Genomic DNA, 16,824 nt, shown 5'->3' with positions numbered 1-16,824 from the left:
AAAAAGCAAGCAGACAGGATTTTTATTTTTATTTTTTTGCCCCTATTGGGTCAAAATCCAGCCATTGCAAGGAACGGACCCAAGTCTGCAACTCGCTCCCACTCATTTCAACGGGTCTACTCTGAGCGCGATCCGCTACACTTTCCTGCCCCTTCTGAAAAAGTTGCACGGCGAAGCTTCCCGGCTGAGCTTACTCCCGAGTAGACCATTTCTCCCCCCACCCCAAACCCTCTCTCACACACACACAGATCCCACCAGGCCCTATTTGCTCTGGGATTAAGCCCTCTTGGATACAGCTGCGGAAGCCTACTCCCGAGTAGAACAACGCCTCGGGGTCCGGGATGCAGGTCGAAAAGCGAGGCTCTCATCCGGATCTGACCCTGTGCAATTAAAGGGGCGCGCAGCTTCCTCAAGCCCATTCCTTCCAATAGGTCTACTCCCGTGTAGAGCTCGTACACCCCCCCAACCGAACTCGGGCACATCCCTTTCCCACGGGTCTCCTTCCGAGCAGAGTTCACAACCACCCACTGACACGGAGACGCTCCGTTAGCGTCAGCGGGTCTACTCCCGAGTAAAACTTCGCAGGCTGCAACCCGAACTTCTTGCTCCCTTTGCGAGCTCCCGATTTAAGCCTAACTCCTCTACACGGGTATTCGGGATAGGGTGGAAGAAAGTAAAAGGAAGGGGGGAATTAGCAATATAATACACACACACGCACACGTGTAATTACCTTTCTTTGTGCAGCAGCGCCAGCCTCTCCCGCGGGACCTTCAGCCTCTGGGACAAGCGCCGCTTCAGACCTTCCACCGTCTCTTCCACGGGCACAGACAGCTCATACCGGGCCCCGGTGGTCGTGTGAACGAGCACATTCATGGACGGCTCGCTCTGAACCGCGTCGCAGGCTGGAGGCCCCCGGCTGCAACTCCTGGGGGTGGGTTGGTGGTCCATTCGATTACCTAGAGGTTTTTTTGGGGGGGGAGAGGAAGACAAGGAGACGCGGTTCAGACAAAAGGAGCGCTTCCCGCGAGAAACCGGAGCGACTCCGCTTCGAGCGTTCACACGACGCCGGAGTCAATCCAAATGCAAGCTTTCCAGTCGTCCTCCTCTCCGCTCTCTCTTTCTCTCTCCCCCCCCCCCCACGCCGCCGCTCGCGTGCAAAGATCGCGTAGGGAGCCGACGTCCTTTGTCCTCCCCCAAAACTCACGCTCAGTTCTCCCCTCCCACTCAAAAGACAATGGGAAAGCGACTTTGTTTAAAAAACACGCGCACACACAAAAAAACCCCCAAACCTGTCTCCTGGTTGAAATATAGTTTAAAAGGTTTTTTAAAATATATATATATTTAAATTATTTCCTCCCCACCTGAGGCTCGAACCCGCGGCCACACAGACGGAGCAGCGAAGCAGCCGCCGCCGCCGCCGCCGCCAGGGCTGCTGCTGCTGCTGCTGCTCCCGAGGTCTGGCGTGAAACTAACCAGCGCAGAAGAAAGGAGGAGTAGATGAAAGAGGGGAAGAGCCAGAATGAGAAAGAGAGGAAGGGAGGGGGGCGGGGCGGCGGCGGCGCCGAGCGAAAGTTATAATGTATCAACGTTCCAAACGGGGGCGGAGCCTCTCTCCCCTCCCCATTCATTCTTTTCTCCTGCTCTCTCCCCCCAGCCAATCCCAGCCCTCCGAACGCCCAGACGCCACCGCGGCGGGCCAATGGCGGCCGGCGGGCGGCTCTCCCCCACGTGGAAAGGGAGACCGGATGCTCCGCGCAGACCAGCGCCATCGAGCCATAGGGGGAGGGGCCAAGATGGAGGTTTTTTTACCCCCCCTTCTCCGCCCACACGCCTTTTTTTTTGGAGGGGGAGGGGTAAGAGCCGGCCCCCGTATTTCCTCCCCCGCCCCGGTCTTTTTTTTTTTTAAAGGGCCATTCATAATATATTCTTCCTACAACAAAGAACGTTACAGTATTAAAGAATGAGACGTGTGTGAGATCGATTGTACTGTGTGTGTGTATTTATATATAGATAGATAGATAGATAGATAGATAGATATAGATATAAAAATAGAAATATATATAGATATACACACACATAAATATATATGTATTTACATACATATGTATATATCTATATCTATATATATAGATATACACACACACATACATATATATGGATTTATAGATAGATTATGTTGTTGTTGTTGTTGTTGTTTAGTCGTTTAGTCATGTCTGGCTTTTTATAGCAAAATTCAAGCTTAAACTGAAGAAAGTAGGAAAAACCACTGGGCTGGTAAGATACAATCAAAATCAAATCCCTTATGAATAGATAGATTATATAGAAGCCCAAATGGGGAGGATGTTAATTGAAAGGAGACTGGAGGGTTGGTCTTTTTTGTCCTAATTAATGGTTTTTTTTTAAAAAAAAGAAAAAGAGTGGGTTTTTCTTTTTTTTTAAGTGAAGGTTTGGAGCCCTGAGACGCTCAAAGAGCATCAGAGGAAGAGTGGTATATAAATGTAATAAGTGATGATGATAAATTAATAATAACAAAAAGTCATGATAATAACATACAATTGACAATAGCAATATTGTATCAAGTTTTTAAAGGTTTAGGATAGCTTTTCTTGCGTACGACCAGTCCAATACATATTACTATGTTATGATCAGTTTGTTTGTTACTGTTATTAACAATACTGTTTGTACATCGCTAATTGGACCAAATTGGGACGAGGGTGGTGCTGTGGGTTAAACCACAGAGCCTAGGACTTGCCGATCAGAAGGTCGGCGGTTCGAATCCCCACGATGATGGGGTGAGCTCCCGTTGCTCGGTCCCTGCTCCTGCCAACCTAGCAGTTCAAAAGCACGCCAAAGTGCAAGTAGATAAATAGGTACCACTCCGGTGGGAAGGGAAACGGTGTTTCCGTGCACTGCTCTGGTTCGCCAGAAGCGGCTTAGTCCTGCTGGCCACATGACCCGGAAGCTGTATGCCGGCTCCCTCGGCCAGTAAAGCGAGATGAGCGCCGCAACCCCAGAGTCGACCACGACTGGACCTAGTGGTCAGGGGTCCCTTTACCTTTACCTAAGAGGCAAGGGAGTGCTGGAGATACCTTTACCTTTAAATGGACCAAGAGCCTCACAAAGAGGTGAATGAGGTAATCAAAAGACAAAACGGTATCTGTATCAAAAAGCAGAAACTCAAATCACGGAAAATTATGAACCAAGTACAGTGGTACCTCGGGTTACATACGCTTCAGGTTACAGACTCCGCTAAGCCAGAAATAGTACCTCGGGTTAAGAACTTTGCTTCAGGATGAGAACAGAAATCGCGTGGCAGCAGCAGGAGAGCCCATTAGCTAAAGTGGTGCTTCAGGTTAAGAACAGTTTCAGGTTAAGAACGGACCTCCGGAACGAATTAAGTATTTAACCCGAGGTACCACTGTACGTCTGACTATTATTATTATTATTATTATTATTATTATTATTATTATTATTATTATATACCACCCGACATCTGTAAATCTCAGGGCAGTTCGCAACATAAAATAGGACTCACTCTGCAGGGATGTGTCAAAGCAAATACTAGTGATGTATGGAAGTGAGAGCTGGACCATCAAGAAGGCTGATGGCCGAAGAATGGATGCTTTTGAATTCTGGTGCTGGAGGAGACTCTTGAGAGTCCCATGGACTGCAAGAAGAACAAACCTCTCCATTCTGAAGGAAATCAGCCCTGAGTGCTCACTGGAAGGACAGATCCTGAAGCTGAGGCTCCAAGACTTTGACCACCTCATGAGAAGAGAAGACTCCCTGGAGAAGACCCTGATGCTGGGAAAGATGGAGGCACAAGGAGAAGGGGTAACAGAGGACAAGATGGTTGGATAGTGTTCTTGAAGCTACCAGCATGAGTTTGACCAAACTGCGGGAGGCAGTGGAAGACAGGAGGGCCTGGCATGCTCTGGTCCAGGGGGTCACGAAGAGTCGGACACGACTAAATGACTAAACAACAACAACAACAATCCTATAGGCATGGTCACTACAGAATGGCCCCAACTGAACTGGTCAGCTGGTCAGGGTGTGGTTTCATCTGAATGAGAGTGGCTTGCCAGCATCTTCACAGAAATAAACCCAGCAGGGACTAGGTACTTGGAAACTCAAAAACTGGAAATATAATTCTCCTTTGTTTATTTCTTGTAAACAGGCATTATTTATTGTCTTGATTTATGAAGACGGTGATAATTTAAATTATGAGAGTTGTTTTAAAGTGATTATTATTATTATTATTATTGGGAAATGTTTTCCCTGTCCCATTCATTTGGGGGAGAAGAAAGTTTGAATTTTCATAGCCTGAAATTCTTCACAAGTCTTCCACATTTGAGCAAGGGGTATTTATAATTAGGTTATTTTTCAGGAGACACCTGGCGAGAAAAACTCAAAACTGACTCCCCTCCTCATGTCTGTCTATCCAGACTGATAGAGCCTTGCAGAATATTCCCTTGCTCACTGACCAACCCACCCTAAACTCCCCGATCAGGTTCTTGCCCCTAAGACCTGTTCTGAATGAGTATTCGCTGATTAACAGTGCCTCTGAGCATGCGCAGAGTTGGTTCTGCTAAACCTCTCGTGCAAATATACGGAAGTCCAGAAGGGGGAAACCGGCTTCCTGGTTGTATCCAGACAAACCCAATCTCTACTCGTTATTAATTAATCCCAAATTATTCCCCTGCAACAAAAGTATACAACAGCCCTGTACTGCAGTCCCCTCTGCTTTTGCAGAGTTAATCAGAAATAAATACATCTGTGCCCCACAGAACTGTAGGGTCCCAGAACCATTTTTTAAAAGTAGAGCTATATCATGGGACGTGGGTGGCGCTGTGGGTTAAACCACAGAACCTGGGGCTTGCTGATCAGAAGGTCGGTGGTTCGAATCCCCGCAATGATGGGGTGAGCTCCTGTTGCTCGGTCCCTGCTCCTGCCAACCTAGCAGTTTGAAAGCACGTCAAAGTGCAAGTAGATAAATAGGTACCGCTCTGGCGGGAAGGTAAACGGCGTTTCCGTGCGCTGCTCTGGTTCGCCAGAAGCGGCTTAGTCCTGCTGGCCACATGACCCGGAAGCTGTATGCCGGCTCCCTCGGCCAGTAAAGCGAGATGAACACCGCAACCCCAGTCAGCCACAACTGGACTTAATGGACAGGGGTCCCTCTATCTTTACCTTTATAAAGCGAAATACAAAACTCTTGGGCTTGCCGATTGGAAGGTCGGTGGTTCGAATCCCCCCAATGGGGTGAGCTCCCATTGCTCGTGCAAGTAGATAAATAGGTACCACTCCGGCGGGAAGGTCAACGGCGTTTCCGTGCACTGCTCTGGTTCGCCAGAAGCGGCTTAGTCATGCTGGCCACATGAGAGCAGTACATGTGAAAAGGATCTAGCAGTCTTGGTTGACCACAAACTTGACATGAGCCAACAGTGTGACGCGGCCCCTAAAAAAGCCAATGCAATTCTGGGCTGCATCAATAGGAGTATAGTGCCACTGTATTCTGCTCTGGAGTAATAGTGCCACTGTATTCTGCTCTGGTTAGACCTCACCTGGAGTACTGTGTCCAGTTCTGGGCACCACAGTTCAAGAAGGACACTGACAAACTGGAACGTGTCCAGAGGAGGGCAACCAAAATGGTCAAAGGCCTGGAAACGATGCCTTACGAGGAACGGCTAAGGGAGCTGGGCATGTTTAGCCTGGAGAAGAGGAGGTTAAGGGGGGATATGATAGCCATGTTCAAATATATTAAAGGATGTCACATAGAGGAGGGAGAAAGGTTGTTTTCTGCTGCTCCAGAGAAGCGGACACGGAGCAATGGATCCAAACTACAAGAAAGAAGATTCCACCTCAACATTAGGAAGAACTTCCTGACAGTAAGAGCTGTTTGACAGTGGAATTTGCTGCCAAGGAGTGTGGTGGAGTCTCCTTCTTTGGAGGTTTTTAAGCAGAGGCTTGACAACCATATGTCAGGAGTGCTCTGATGGTGTTTCCTGCTTGGCAGGGGGTTGGACTCGATGGCCCTTGGGGTCTCTAACAACTCTAGGATTCTATGATTCTATACCCAGAAGCTGTACGCCGGCTCCCTCGGCCAATAAAGCGAGATGAGCGCCGCAACCCCAGAGTTGTCCGCGACTGGACCTAATGGTCAGGGGTCCCTTTACCTTAAACTGAGGATATGGTTGCCACAATGGAATGTCAAGGCGCCATTCCATCTCCATGGACATCATCATCATTATTATTATTATTATTATTATTATTATTATTATTATTATTTTGATGTATATTTCAAGGGGGGTGTCTCAAACCCATTTAGAGCACATGAAAATATCAAACCAGTCCAGAATACAACAGATTCAAGGAAAATATTTCAGATCCTTCTCTAAGGGACATTTTTGCTTTCCCCCTATTTATTTACCTACATAATTTATAGAGCTGCCCCATAGCAGACGTGCTCTAGGAAGCCGGTGGGGTGTAGTAGTGGTTAGAGCAGTGGTCAGCAAACTTTTTCAGCAGGGGGCCGGTCCACTGTCCCTCAGACCTTGTGGGGGGCCAGACTATATCTTGGAAAAAGAAAAGAAAAAAACGAATTCCTATGCCCCAGGAATAACCCAGAGATGCATTTTAAATAAAAGGCCATATTCTACTCATGTAAAAACACTCTGATTCCTGGACATCCGTGGGCCGCATTTAGAAAGCGATTGGGCCGGATCCAGCCCAAGGGCCTTAGGTTGCCTACCCATGGGTTAGCATGTCAGACTACGACCTGGGAGATCAGGGTTCGAATCCCCACTCGGCTAGGAAGCTCACTGGGTGAACTTAGTCGCAACCTCTTAGGAATTTCTAACGCTGTGTCACTGTAAGCAATATTGAGGTCCCTGTGCCCCTATTTGTGAAGGGTCGTAGAAGAATGGATGCTTTTGAATTGTGGTGCTGGAGGAGACTCTTGAGAGTCCCATGGAGTGCAAGAAGATCAAACCTCTCCATTCTGAAGGAAATCAGCCCTGAGTGCTCACTGGAAGGACAGATCCTGAAGCTGAGGCTCTAAGACTTTGGCCACCTCATGAGAAGAGAAGACTCCCTGGAAAAGACCCTGATGCTGGGAAAGATGCAGGGCACAAGGAGAAGGGGACGACGGAGGACGAGATGGTGGGACAGTGTTCTCGAAGGGACCAGCATGAATTTGACCAAACTGCGGGAGGCAGTGGAGGACAGGAGTGCCTGGCGTGCTCTGGTCCAGGGGGTCACAAAGAGGCGGACATGACTAAACGACTAAACAACAACAACAAAAAGAGTTTTGATTTACTTAAAGCACCTCTTTCTGCCCCTGACAAGGAAGTATTTCTTGATGCAGAGCAGCCTGGTTTGGCCAAGGAGAGTTGCAAGCTTGCGGGTATTAACAGAGCGTTGGCGACGAAGAGCCCTGTGAAACCGCCAAGCTTGCCTGTTCTCTACACCAATTAGTCCCAGCAAAGGAACCCCCATGTTGATCTCCTTTGGGGATCTCAGCTCAGCAACCGCACAGCTACTAGATCGATTTGATGGCTTCATCAACACACTGGTGATAAGGTAAAGTTAAAGGGACCCCTAACCATTAGGTCCAGTCGTGGCCAACTCTGGGGTTGCGGCGCTCATCTCGCTTTACTGGCCGAGGGAGCCGGCGTACAGCTTCCAGGTCATGTAGCCAGCAGGACTAAGCCACTTCTGGCGAACCAGAGCAGCGCACGGAAACGCCGTTTACCTTCCCCCCAGAGCGGTACCTAGTTATCTACTTGCACTTTGATGTGCTTTCGAACTGCTAGGTTGGCAGGAGCAGGGACCGAGCAACGGGAGCTCACCCCGTCATTGCGGGGATTCAAACCGCTGACCTTCTGATCGGCAAGTCCTAGACTCTGTGGTTTAACCCACAGCACCACCCACTTCCCTTTTATCACACTGGTGATAAAACACCCCAAACCCACCAACAAAATATTAGCCAGGTCTACTGACAATTCACGCCCGCCTTCATCAACCAGTCCCCTGCAGTGCCTCTGAGGACATACAGAGTGATTTCCCCTAGCTGTTAGCCATAACCACTAAGCTAATTTACAGTTTAAATTATGGACAGGGTTTTTTTCAGGCCCACCTGCACCTCTCATTTGGTAAAGCACTTGAGAATAATCACCGCTGGTACTTAATTCTGAGCAACTAGACACAGGATTGCAAGTCTGGGATCTGTTATAACCCAGATGTTTCACCCCAGACCCAAAATCTACCGCCGTACTCAATCCTCGTCACAAAGTCTGCAGTAAAATAATAATAATAATAATAATAATAATAATAATAATAATAATAATAATAAATTATCTGCATTGAGAATGCATCAATCCATATACCGGTAATTTCCAGCCAGCTATCTTCTACTCAGAGTAAACCCACTGGAATGAATGGACCTCAGTAAGCCACGTTTGTGAATTTCAACGGGCCCATTTTGCGTATGGCTCAAACACTGGCTGCAACCCACCCAGGAAATACATCTAATATAGAATTTTGCTCGTTGATTAATATTGCATTATCGGCTAGGCAGTTAACGCATCTCCCTTGGTAGTTTATTCCAGAAACGCCGTCTTCCTTCCGCCACAAATCTTAGGTATCCCCTTTGCTACATTGAGTGAACTCTCAAAAGGACTAGAAACTTGCTGCTCTGGAGAGATTTTGGAACGTACCTCTCAAGTCTCAAGAAACTTTATAAGGAGTCTAGGCGTTGGTTCATTCGGCTCACAGAAGGAACCTCCTGCTGGGTTAATTTTACCCCGTAGCCTGTGGCGAGTCAGAATGGATGACCTCTGGGTTCCCTCCCACGAATCCTATAAAGAGTCGAGGGTGGCATTTTGAATCGTAGCAGTGATGGGACGAAGGCAACAACCCCTCTCAGCTTCAGGGAATAACAGCGCCGACTCCCGGCTCTGACAGCCCGGCCTGTGCAGCAAGGCAACGTCGCCTAGTGGTTAGAGCATTAGATGGGAACCGGAGAACTGAATTTGTACCCCTGTTTAGCCAGGAAACTCATGGAGTTACTTTGGGCCAGTTCTGCTGCCTGCCTCTCTGTATCTCTCTGCTCCTAACCTACCTTATAAAGTTGTTGTAATAATAATAATAATAATAATAATAATAATAATAATAATAATAATAAAAGCTAGGCACTTAGAGGGGGCAGAAATGCAACTAATCAGAAAAGAGACACCAGGAGGGATGCCTGGGAATGCAAGCATCATATAATAATAATAATAATAATAATAATAATAATAATAATAATAATAATGTTCTGCCGAATTGCACACATAGACTTTTCCTACCCCAACATTGCAAGAGGGGAATAATTGGTAGAGAACCTGCTGGATGGATGGGGTATAATAATAATAATAATAATAATAATAATAATAATAATAATAATAATAATAATAATAATTACAGGTTGAGTCCCTCCCATCTGCAGTTTCCTTCCTTGAAACCCTAGACCGCCACGGCCACGGCCACTCAGTGTAGTAGACAAAACTGAACTTGATAGACCAACAGCCTGCCTTCTATGTCCCTGTTTCTGCGGCACTCTGCACATGCTCCAATACATTCTTTGATTATCATATTTTCACCGTGCTTCCACAAGGGAGCTCAGGCCTCTAGCTTGCTAGATACATGTCCTGAAAAGAGAGTTTTCACCTTAAGGTTGTATCCAATCCATTTTTAACCAGAGTAGGCCATTAATTTGGACCATGGAGGTACATAAATTTCTGTTGAGTTTATTCCAGGTATAACCTAACATGATATACGGTAGGTAAAGGGACCCCTGACCGTTAGGTCCAGTCGTAGCCGACTCAGGGGTTGCAGCGCTCATCTCGCTTTACTGGCCGAGGGAGCCGGCGTACAGCTTCTGGGTATGTGGCCAGCAGGACTAAGCCACTTCTGGCGAACCAGAGCAGTGCATGGAAACGCCGTTGACCTTCCCGCCGGAGTGGTACCTATTTATCTACTTGCACGAGCAATGGGAGCTCACCCCATTGGGGGGATTCGAACCGCCGACCTTCCAATCGGCAAGCCCAAGAGTTTTGTATTTCGCTTTATAAAGGTAAAGATAAAGGGACCCCTGACCGTTAGGTCCAGTCGTGGCCGACTCTGGGGTTGCGGCGCTCATCTCGCTTTATTGGCCGAGGGAGCCGGCATACAGCTTCCGGGTCATGTGGCCGGCAGGACTAAGCCGCTTCTGGAGAACCAGAGCCACCCGCGTTCCCGAAGTAGCACCTTAGAGACCAACTAAGTTTGTTATTGGCATGAGCTTTCCTGCACATGCACACTTCTTAAGAAAACTGAGTTGGAGTGATCTAGAGACAACCAGAACAATTTTACCAGCAGGGGGAATATTATTCTCTGGGAACGGTGGGTTTTGGTGGGAGAGGATAACGTAAGCACAAGATGACGAGGAACCCCTACGAAGCCGTGTCATCTATAATCTGACACCCACAGATTTAAAATCTGGGGTCCTTTGAGGTCGTGACGCACAGTGATGGAGAGATTTGGGGTTTTTTCTCCCAACGCCTCCTCCTTCTTTTCGGGAAGCTTATGAAGCTGCTGAAGGGTGGCCCAATCCTGTCCGTGCTGAGCAAAGCCCCTTTGGGTCCTGAACATGCTTCTTCGGGCAAGGACCTTATTCCGCTCTGTTGTCTTATTGTCAGCCAAAACGGAACGGGAACCTGATCTGGAACAGCTCTGGATTGAGCCAGCAAAACAAGGGCACCCCCTGGTGGGGAAAGGGGAGATTTAAAAGCCCCAGGAACAATAGGTGCAAGGGGGGGGGGTTAAGGCATATTTGGGGGTGGGGAGTCACGAGGGGTGGCCAGGCCAAAGGGCTGAAATGCCCTGTCAGTGGTGAACCGCCGATCCCAGAATATTTTTTTAAAAGGGGGGCCCTGTATGTCAGCTTAAGAGAGTTTCATAAGCAAAACGGTACATCTTTGATGCAGATTTCTTTTAAAAAATAATGTTCCTTCCTCCCCCCCCCCCTTTTGACCTGTTTTTCAGAGGGAGGTAGATTTTTTAAAGATCCGAAATACCCAAGTCATATATCATCTAATTCCTACTCATGGGTTTAAAGTGACGGGCATGGCTGGTTTAAGTCCTTTAATTTCAACAGGCCTAACTCTGCTTAAACCTAACTCTGGTTAAACCACAGAGCCTAGGACGTGCTGATCAGAAGGTCGACGGTTCGAATCCCCGCAATGACGGGGTGAGCTCCTGTTGCTCGGTCCCTGCTCCTGCCAACCTAGCAGTTTGAAAGCATGTCAAAGTGCAAGTAGATAAATAGGTACCACTCCGGCGGGAAGGTAAACGGCGTTTCCATGTGCTGCTCTGGTTCGCCAGAAGCGGCTTAGTCCTGCTGGCCACATGACCCGGAAGCTGTACGCTGGCTCCCTCGGCCAATAAAGCGAGATGAGCGCCGCAACCCCAGAGTCGGCCACGACTGGACCTAATGGTCAGGAGTCCCTTTACCTTTACCTTTAACTCTGTGTATTGGGGTTTAACACGTAGCGAGTGCCCTTTCAGGAAGAGGCTTGCAAGGGGTTTGGGAGCAAGAGATGCTCACCTAACCAAATAAATCTACGCCTGAATATGTCACAGGGGCTCTGTTCTCTTCAGTCCAAAGCAGGCTCAGCCAGGCGAAAGGAAGAGGAGCATGTGCAGAGTGCCGTTTGCTGCTGAGGAAAGGCATTGCGGACAGATTTCAAAACAAAGTCCCTTGCCCTGTGCATTTTAAGCACCTGATGCCCCCCCCCACCAAAAATTCTGGGAACTGCAGTTTGCTCCGCCACAGAGCCTCAATCCCCAGCGCCGAATGTGCTTCAAATGTGGGGTGCAGATCTGCAGGGCAGGCCAGAAAGAGAGAGATCCTTATTCGGCAAAATAAAGGGAAGCAGGAGAATTATGGGATGTACACTGCCACCCCTGGAAGGCGTGGAAAGAGTTAAGCGGAAAACTCAGGAGCCGGGAAATGCCACCCCTATCCCCATGGGAGAGTGCTTTTTTACGCCCGGTCCTACCTCGCAGGAACAGAAGGCTACCTGGTGAGGAAGACTTCCTAGCCATTCTAGAGACCCTCCCTTTGCCCCCAACTTTGGCCCAGTAAGCCTGAGGTCCTAGCAGGTTGTGAGTGCCACGCTCAGGTTCCTTGGAAGATTGGCAGCTCTTTGGCCTAAGAGCAAGCTTCTGGGTCACACTGGGTTCTTTGTCCTCTGACAAGGAGTCCCCAGCCACCCGGAAGCTTGCGACGCCTGGCAAAAGGGGGCCATGCCAGCCCCACCTTTGCCAGCAGCACGAACGACCTTCCGCGAAACGCAAGAGCGTCGCTGCGGCTTTTGGCCCCCCCCAACGCTCAAGGTGTGCGCGGGTCCGAAAGCGGCGAGGCAGGAGGGTGCCCTGTGCCGTACTCCTCAACAACCTCTGCCAACCGCACAGGGAGTTTCAGGGGAAAAAAGAAAATAAAACGAACCCGATTGCCCGAATGACACATTCTTGGCTCGCCCACTCGCCTCCTTTCTTAACCAAAGGCGCAGGGAAAGATTTATGCGATACTTCCCACCTCCAGAAGTCCTCAGAGCGAAGAGATCCCAGCCTCCAGCCTCTCCTCTTTCTCCCACGGAGGTTATTAGATAAGGGAGCACTCTGGCTTATTTCAGCAGGGAAAGGAAACCGGGCGCCTCAGTGGAACAGGTGTGTGAAATGGGCGCAACAGGCTCGCGAAAGAGGCAATCGCAGTGGTTGCCTGGAACAATGGAGAGCCATTGCGGTGTGGTGGTTAGGCTGGGAGAGACCAGGGTTCGAATCCTGGCTCAGCCACGAAGCTGAGGGGCTTGGGGGTGGGGCAGCCGCTGCCTCTCAGCCTGATCCACCTCACAGGGTTGTTTTTGGGGATTAAATAAGGAGGGGAAGAACTAGGTGCTCTACCTTGAGAAGAAGGTGAAGGGACCCCTGACCTTTAGGTCCAGTCGTGGCCGACTCTGGGGTTGCGACGCTCATCTCGCTTTATTGGCCGAGGGAGCCGGCGTACAGCTTCCGGGTCATGTGGCCAGCAGGACTGAGCCGCTTCTGGGGAACCAGAGCAGCGCACGGAAACGCCGTTTACCTTCCCGCCAGAGCGGTACCTATTTATCTACTTGCGCTTTGACGTGCTTTCGAACTGCTAGGTGGGCAGGAGCAGGGACTGAGCAATGGGAGCTCACCCTGTCGTTGCGGGGATTCGAACCGCCGACCTTCTGATCGGCAAGCCCTAGGCTCTGTGGTTTAACCCACAGTGCCACCAGCGTCACCTTGAGAAAGGTGCCATATAAATGCAATGAATAAAAATAAGAAATAAAGTCTGGAAAACAACACACACACATACACAGGGCCAAAGCTATTCTCCACTACTATCCAAACACAGGTCTAGTTTTCTTGCAGGCTTCTGAATACAGCATTTGGCCGGGAGCAAACAATGGTGGTTCTCATGCGACTGGGGTTCAAAGTGCAGGGTGCTTAGGTCAGCCAGGTGGGGGCTGAGCCCCTGCCCCTTTCCAGAACCGAAATTAAGGTGCTGCCACACTCTCTGCGGGTTCCCAGCCTCCCCACTGGGACATATGAGCCCAGGAACCCCTCCTCAAACGGCGCCCTCGAGGCATAAGGGCGGCGGGGGGGTGTCTTGCGTCCTTGGAGGCTAAAGTAGACCCCCCCCTTTGATCGGGTTATGGAAATACGGGGTGGGAAGAGGAAGAGGGCGGGGGGAACGGGAGAACAGATGAATGGGCAGCGTTAACAATGCGAGCGGGTGGGAGACGCACGGAGAGGAATATCTACGTGGGTAGAATACATTTCAGGGTGTGGGTCTTCTGTATGGCTCCTCCGCCTCCCCAGTTTTTGGCAAAGCAAAAATCCGCCCCCCCCCACAACCCCACAGCTGAATCGAGCAATGGGAGATGCCCTTCCGTCTTGAAAAAAATAAGCCAGTTAGATTACGGACTCGAGTTTCCAAATCTAATTTTTCTCTCTCTTTCCCTTCCCGTTTCATGGATATAAGGCACAAATTTGCCTTCCATTTCCGCACATGGACAGATAAGTCCATGGAAAGACAGAGGAGAAAGGCGGTGTTATAACAAACCCCCCCCCAATGAAGAAAACACCCACCCACACAAACCCGAAAATTGTTTAAAGAATTTGGCAGTTTTGCAGCTTCCTGAGAAACACCCGTGTGCGTGTGAATTGAGCCTCTAGCCCTCAAGGAATGAAGCTTAGGCTGGGCTGTGTTGGGAAAGCTAAAGAGCAAACAAGCCTCTTTTTTTCGGCACCCCCGACAGATCCAGCAGACCAGGACGATTATTATTTATCTCGCGCCCCCCCCCAATAAAATCCCAAATGGCTTTGGTCTCTCATGATCACAGAGCTCTCTGTATCTGCACTTAAACAGAATAAAGGGATACTGAATATATATATATATTCTAGTGGTGTGTATGGGGGGGGATCTTGTTTGGGCGGAGGGGGCCACCCGCACCCCACCCCGGAATTTGGCTGAGTCTCTTATCCACAAGAACAGAAGATTATTCTTGAGGAGTCCTTCGCTTCCGCCTCTCTCTAACACGGCAAGGGCGGGTAGGGGGGGGGAATCGGATGCAAAAGAAAGGAGCTTTTGATGAATGGGGTGAGTCTCCTCCTTCCCCCCCCCGCCCTCCGCAAGAACCCCCTCTTCAAAAAAATATCAGGGTATCCTTCGGAGAGCCTTCCCGATAACCCGGTGAAATTTATTTATAAAGGAGAGGCAGAGAGAGAGAAAGAAATGCAAAGATCCATTTGGCTGCTAGTTCGTGGGACTTCAGGAGGCCCGATCTGAGGCGCTTTCCCCGCTTACTCGGGAGTAAGCTCCACGGCGCCGCGCGCTTTGCGAGCTTACTCAGTGAAGCAAGTCTCATGGGTTACGTGTGTGTGTGAATTGACGCTCTGTGTGCTTGTAAGGCAGACGTGTGTGTGTGTGTGTGTGAGAGAGAGAGAGAGAGAGAGAGAGAGATAGACCCGTGTGTGCACGACACAGACGTGCGTTCGTGTACGAGAGAGAGAGATAGACCCGTGTGTGCACGAAACAGACGTGCGTTCGTGTACGAGAAAGAGAGAGATAGACCCGTGTGTGCACGAAACAGACGTGCGTTCGTGTACGCGCGAGAGAGAGATAGACCCGTGTGTGCACGAAACAGACGTGCGTTCGTGTACGCGAGAGAGAGAGAGGGAGAGAGAGAGAGAGAGAGAGAGAGAGAGAGAGACCCGTGTGTGCACGAAACAGACGTGCGTTCGTGTACAATAGACCCGCGTGAGTCTGTCTGTTCGATAGACCAGTGCGTGCGTAAAAACGCACAGCCGCAGTGGCAATTGGAACTCAAACGCTTGACGGATTTTTCATGGTGGAAAAAGACTGGGTTTGATTTCTGCCCCCACCCCCCTACCCCTTCTCCTCACAGAAGCCCCAGCGACGACATGGAAAATGTCAAAGGGATCTTCTGAAATGTGATCCACGGAAAGGAGGTTTGAGCGAGGCCAGACGTTTCCCTGGGAACTCTTTTGTCTAGCCGGTTTGGAGAGGAGCCCCTTGGAAAGCATTTCCCTTCGAGGTGGGGGGTGGGGTGGGAATGGGTGGGGGAAGGAACTGCCGAAGCGGCGCAGGATTCGACCCCGGAGGAGCAAGTGCCAGGCACGGACGGACCCCCACCGCCCGGGTGTGGGGTGTGGGGAAAAGGATCTCCTTACAAGCGAACCCAAACCGCGTCAGGCCATAAAGGGACTCACCAAAATCCGCCAGGAGACGCCGCCTTCTCCGCCGAATCGCTCCCGAAAACGAAATAAAAAACCCTTTCAGGAAATTTCTCCCCAAAGCGGAAAATTGTATCCTTTGTCTCCAGACGGGTTGGCAGGTCCTCACGTGGCGGGGAAACCCTTCGGGAGAAGAAAAGATCCTTTCTTGCGGATGTGGCAAGGGGAAAAGGGGGAAAAAAGCACAAGGTGTAGCTCGCCCCTTCCCTACCAAGAGGGAGGAAAAATATGTATGTAATCCTTCTCCAGAGGCGTCGTCCGCTTTGCCTGTGGTGCTCAGCCGAGGCTCTCGCTCCTTCCAGCCAGCAGCGCTGCGGTTTTGCGTTGGTTGTTTTTTTTTATTAAATGAAATGTTCGGGAGGTGCGCGAAAAGTTTTTATCCCACACAGAACCCGAGGGCTGACAGTCACATTATGCTGGGTGGGGCTTGGGAGAGGGAGGAGGAGGAGGGAGGGAGGGAGGGAGGAGGAAAGAATGAGAGAGAGGGAAAAAGAGCCCTGCTGAGCATTGCAGAGTCAGCAAAGGGATTTGCACACTGGCGCTGACGCAACACTGAGCATAGACGGCCGCTTGCCAGACTTCGGCTGCCACTCTCGATCTCTCCCTCTCTCTTTCTGGGCCAGTTGCCCGTGGCGGCCGCTCCATGCTTCCCACTCAAACCAGACAACCTTACGAGTTGCAAGGGACCTCCAAAGGTCATCCAGCCCGACCCCGTGCTATGCAGGTAAAAGGTAAAGGGACCCCTGACCATTAGGTCCAGTCGTGACCGACTCTGGGGTTGCGGCGCTCATCTCGCTTTACTGGCCGAGGGAGCCGGCGTACAGCTTCCGGGTCATGTGGCCAGCAGGACTAAGCCGCTTCTGGCGAACCAGAGCAGTGCACGGAAACACCGTCTACCTTCCCGCCGGAGTGGTACCTACTTATCTACTTGCACTTTGAGGTGCTTTTGAACTGCTAGGTTGG

General features: G+C 50.0%; 1 protein-coding gene across 2 annotated transcripts in view; it reads right to left on the bottom strand.

The window, feature by feature from the left end:
* MIDN (midnolin) overlaps positions 1–16,266 on the bottom strand; it is a 47,449-nt gene extending 31,183 nt beyond the window's left edge. Inside the window, exons 1-2 of one of the 2 annotated variants that reach the window (XM_081895681.1) lie at positions 15,838–16,266; positions 731–956 (exon numbers count right to left, since the gene is read on the bottom strand). In XM_081895681.1, coding sequence (XP_081751807.1) covers positions 731–948 — 218 coding nt within the window. In that variant the 5' untranslated portion in view covers positions 949–956; positions 15,838–16,266. Of the gene's footprint in view, positions 1–730; positions 957–1,361; positions 1,511–15,837 lie in introns of those variants that run through there. The other variant, XM_081895682.1, reaches the window with a different exon arrangement.
* Between the last annotated feature and the right edge of the window lie 558 nt (positions 16,267–16,824).

This window comes from Podarcis melisellensis (assembly GCF_964234715.1).
Source record: "Podarcis melisellensis genome assembly, chromosome: 18".
NCBI classification, from domain to species: Eukaryota; Metazoa; Chordata; class Lepidosauria; order Squamata; family Lacertidae; genus Podarcis; species Podarcis melisellensis.
This window is presented reverse-complemented; position numbering and strand designations above follow the sequence as displayed.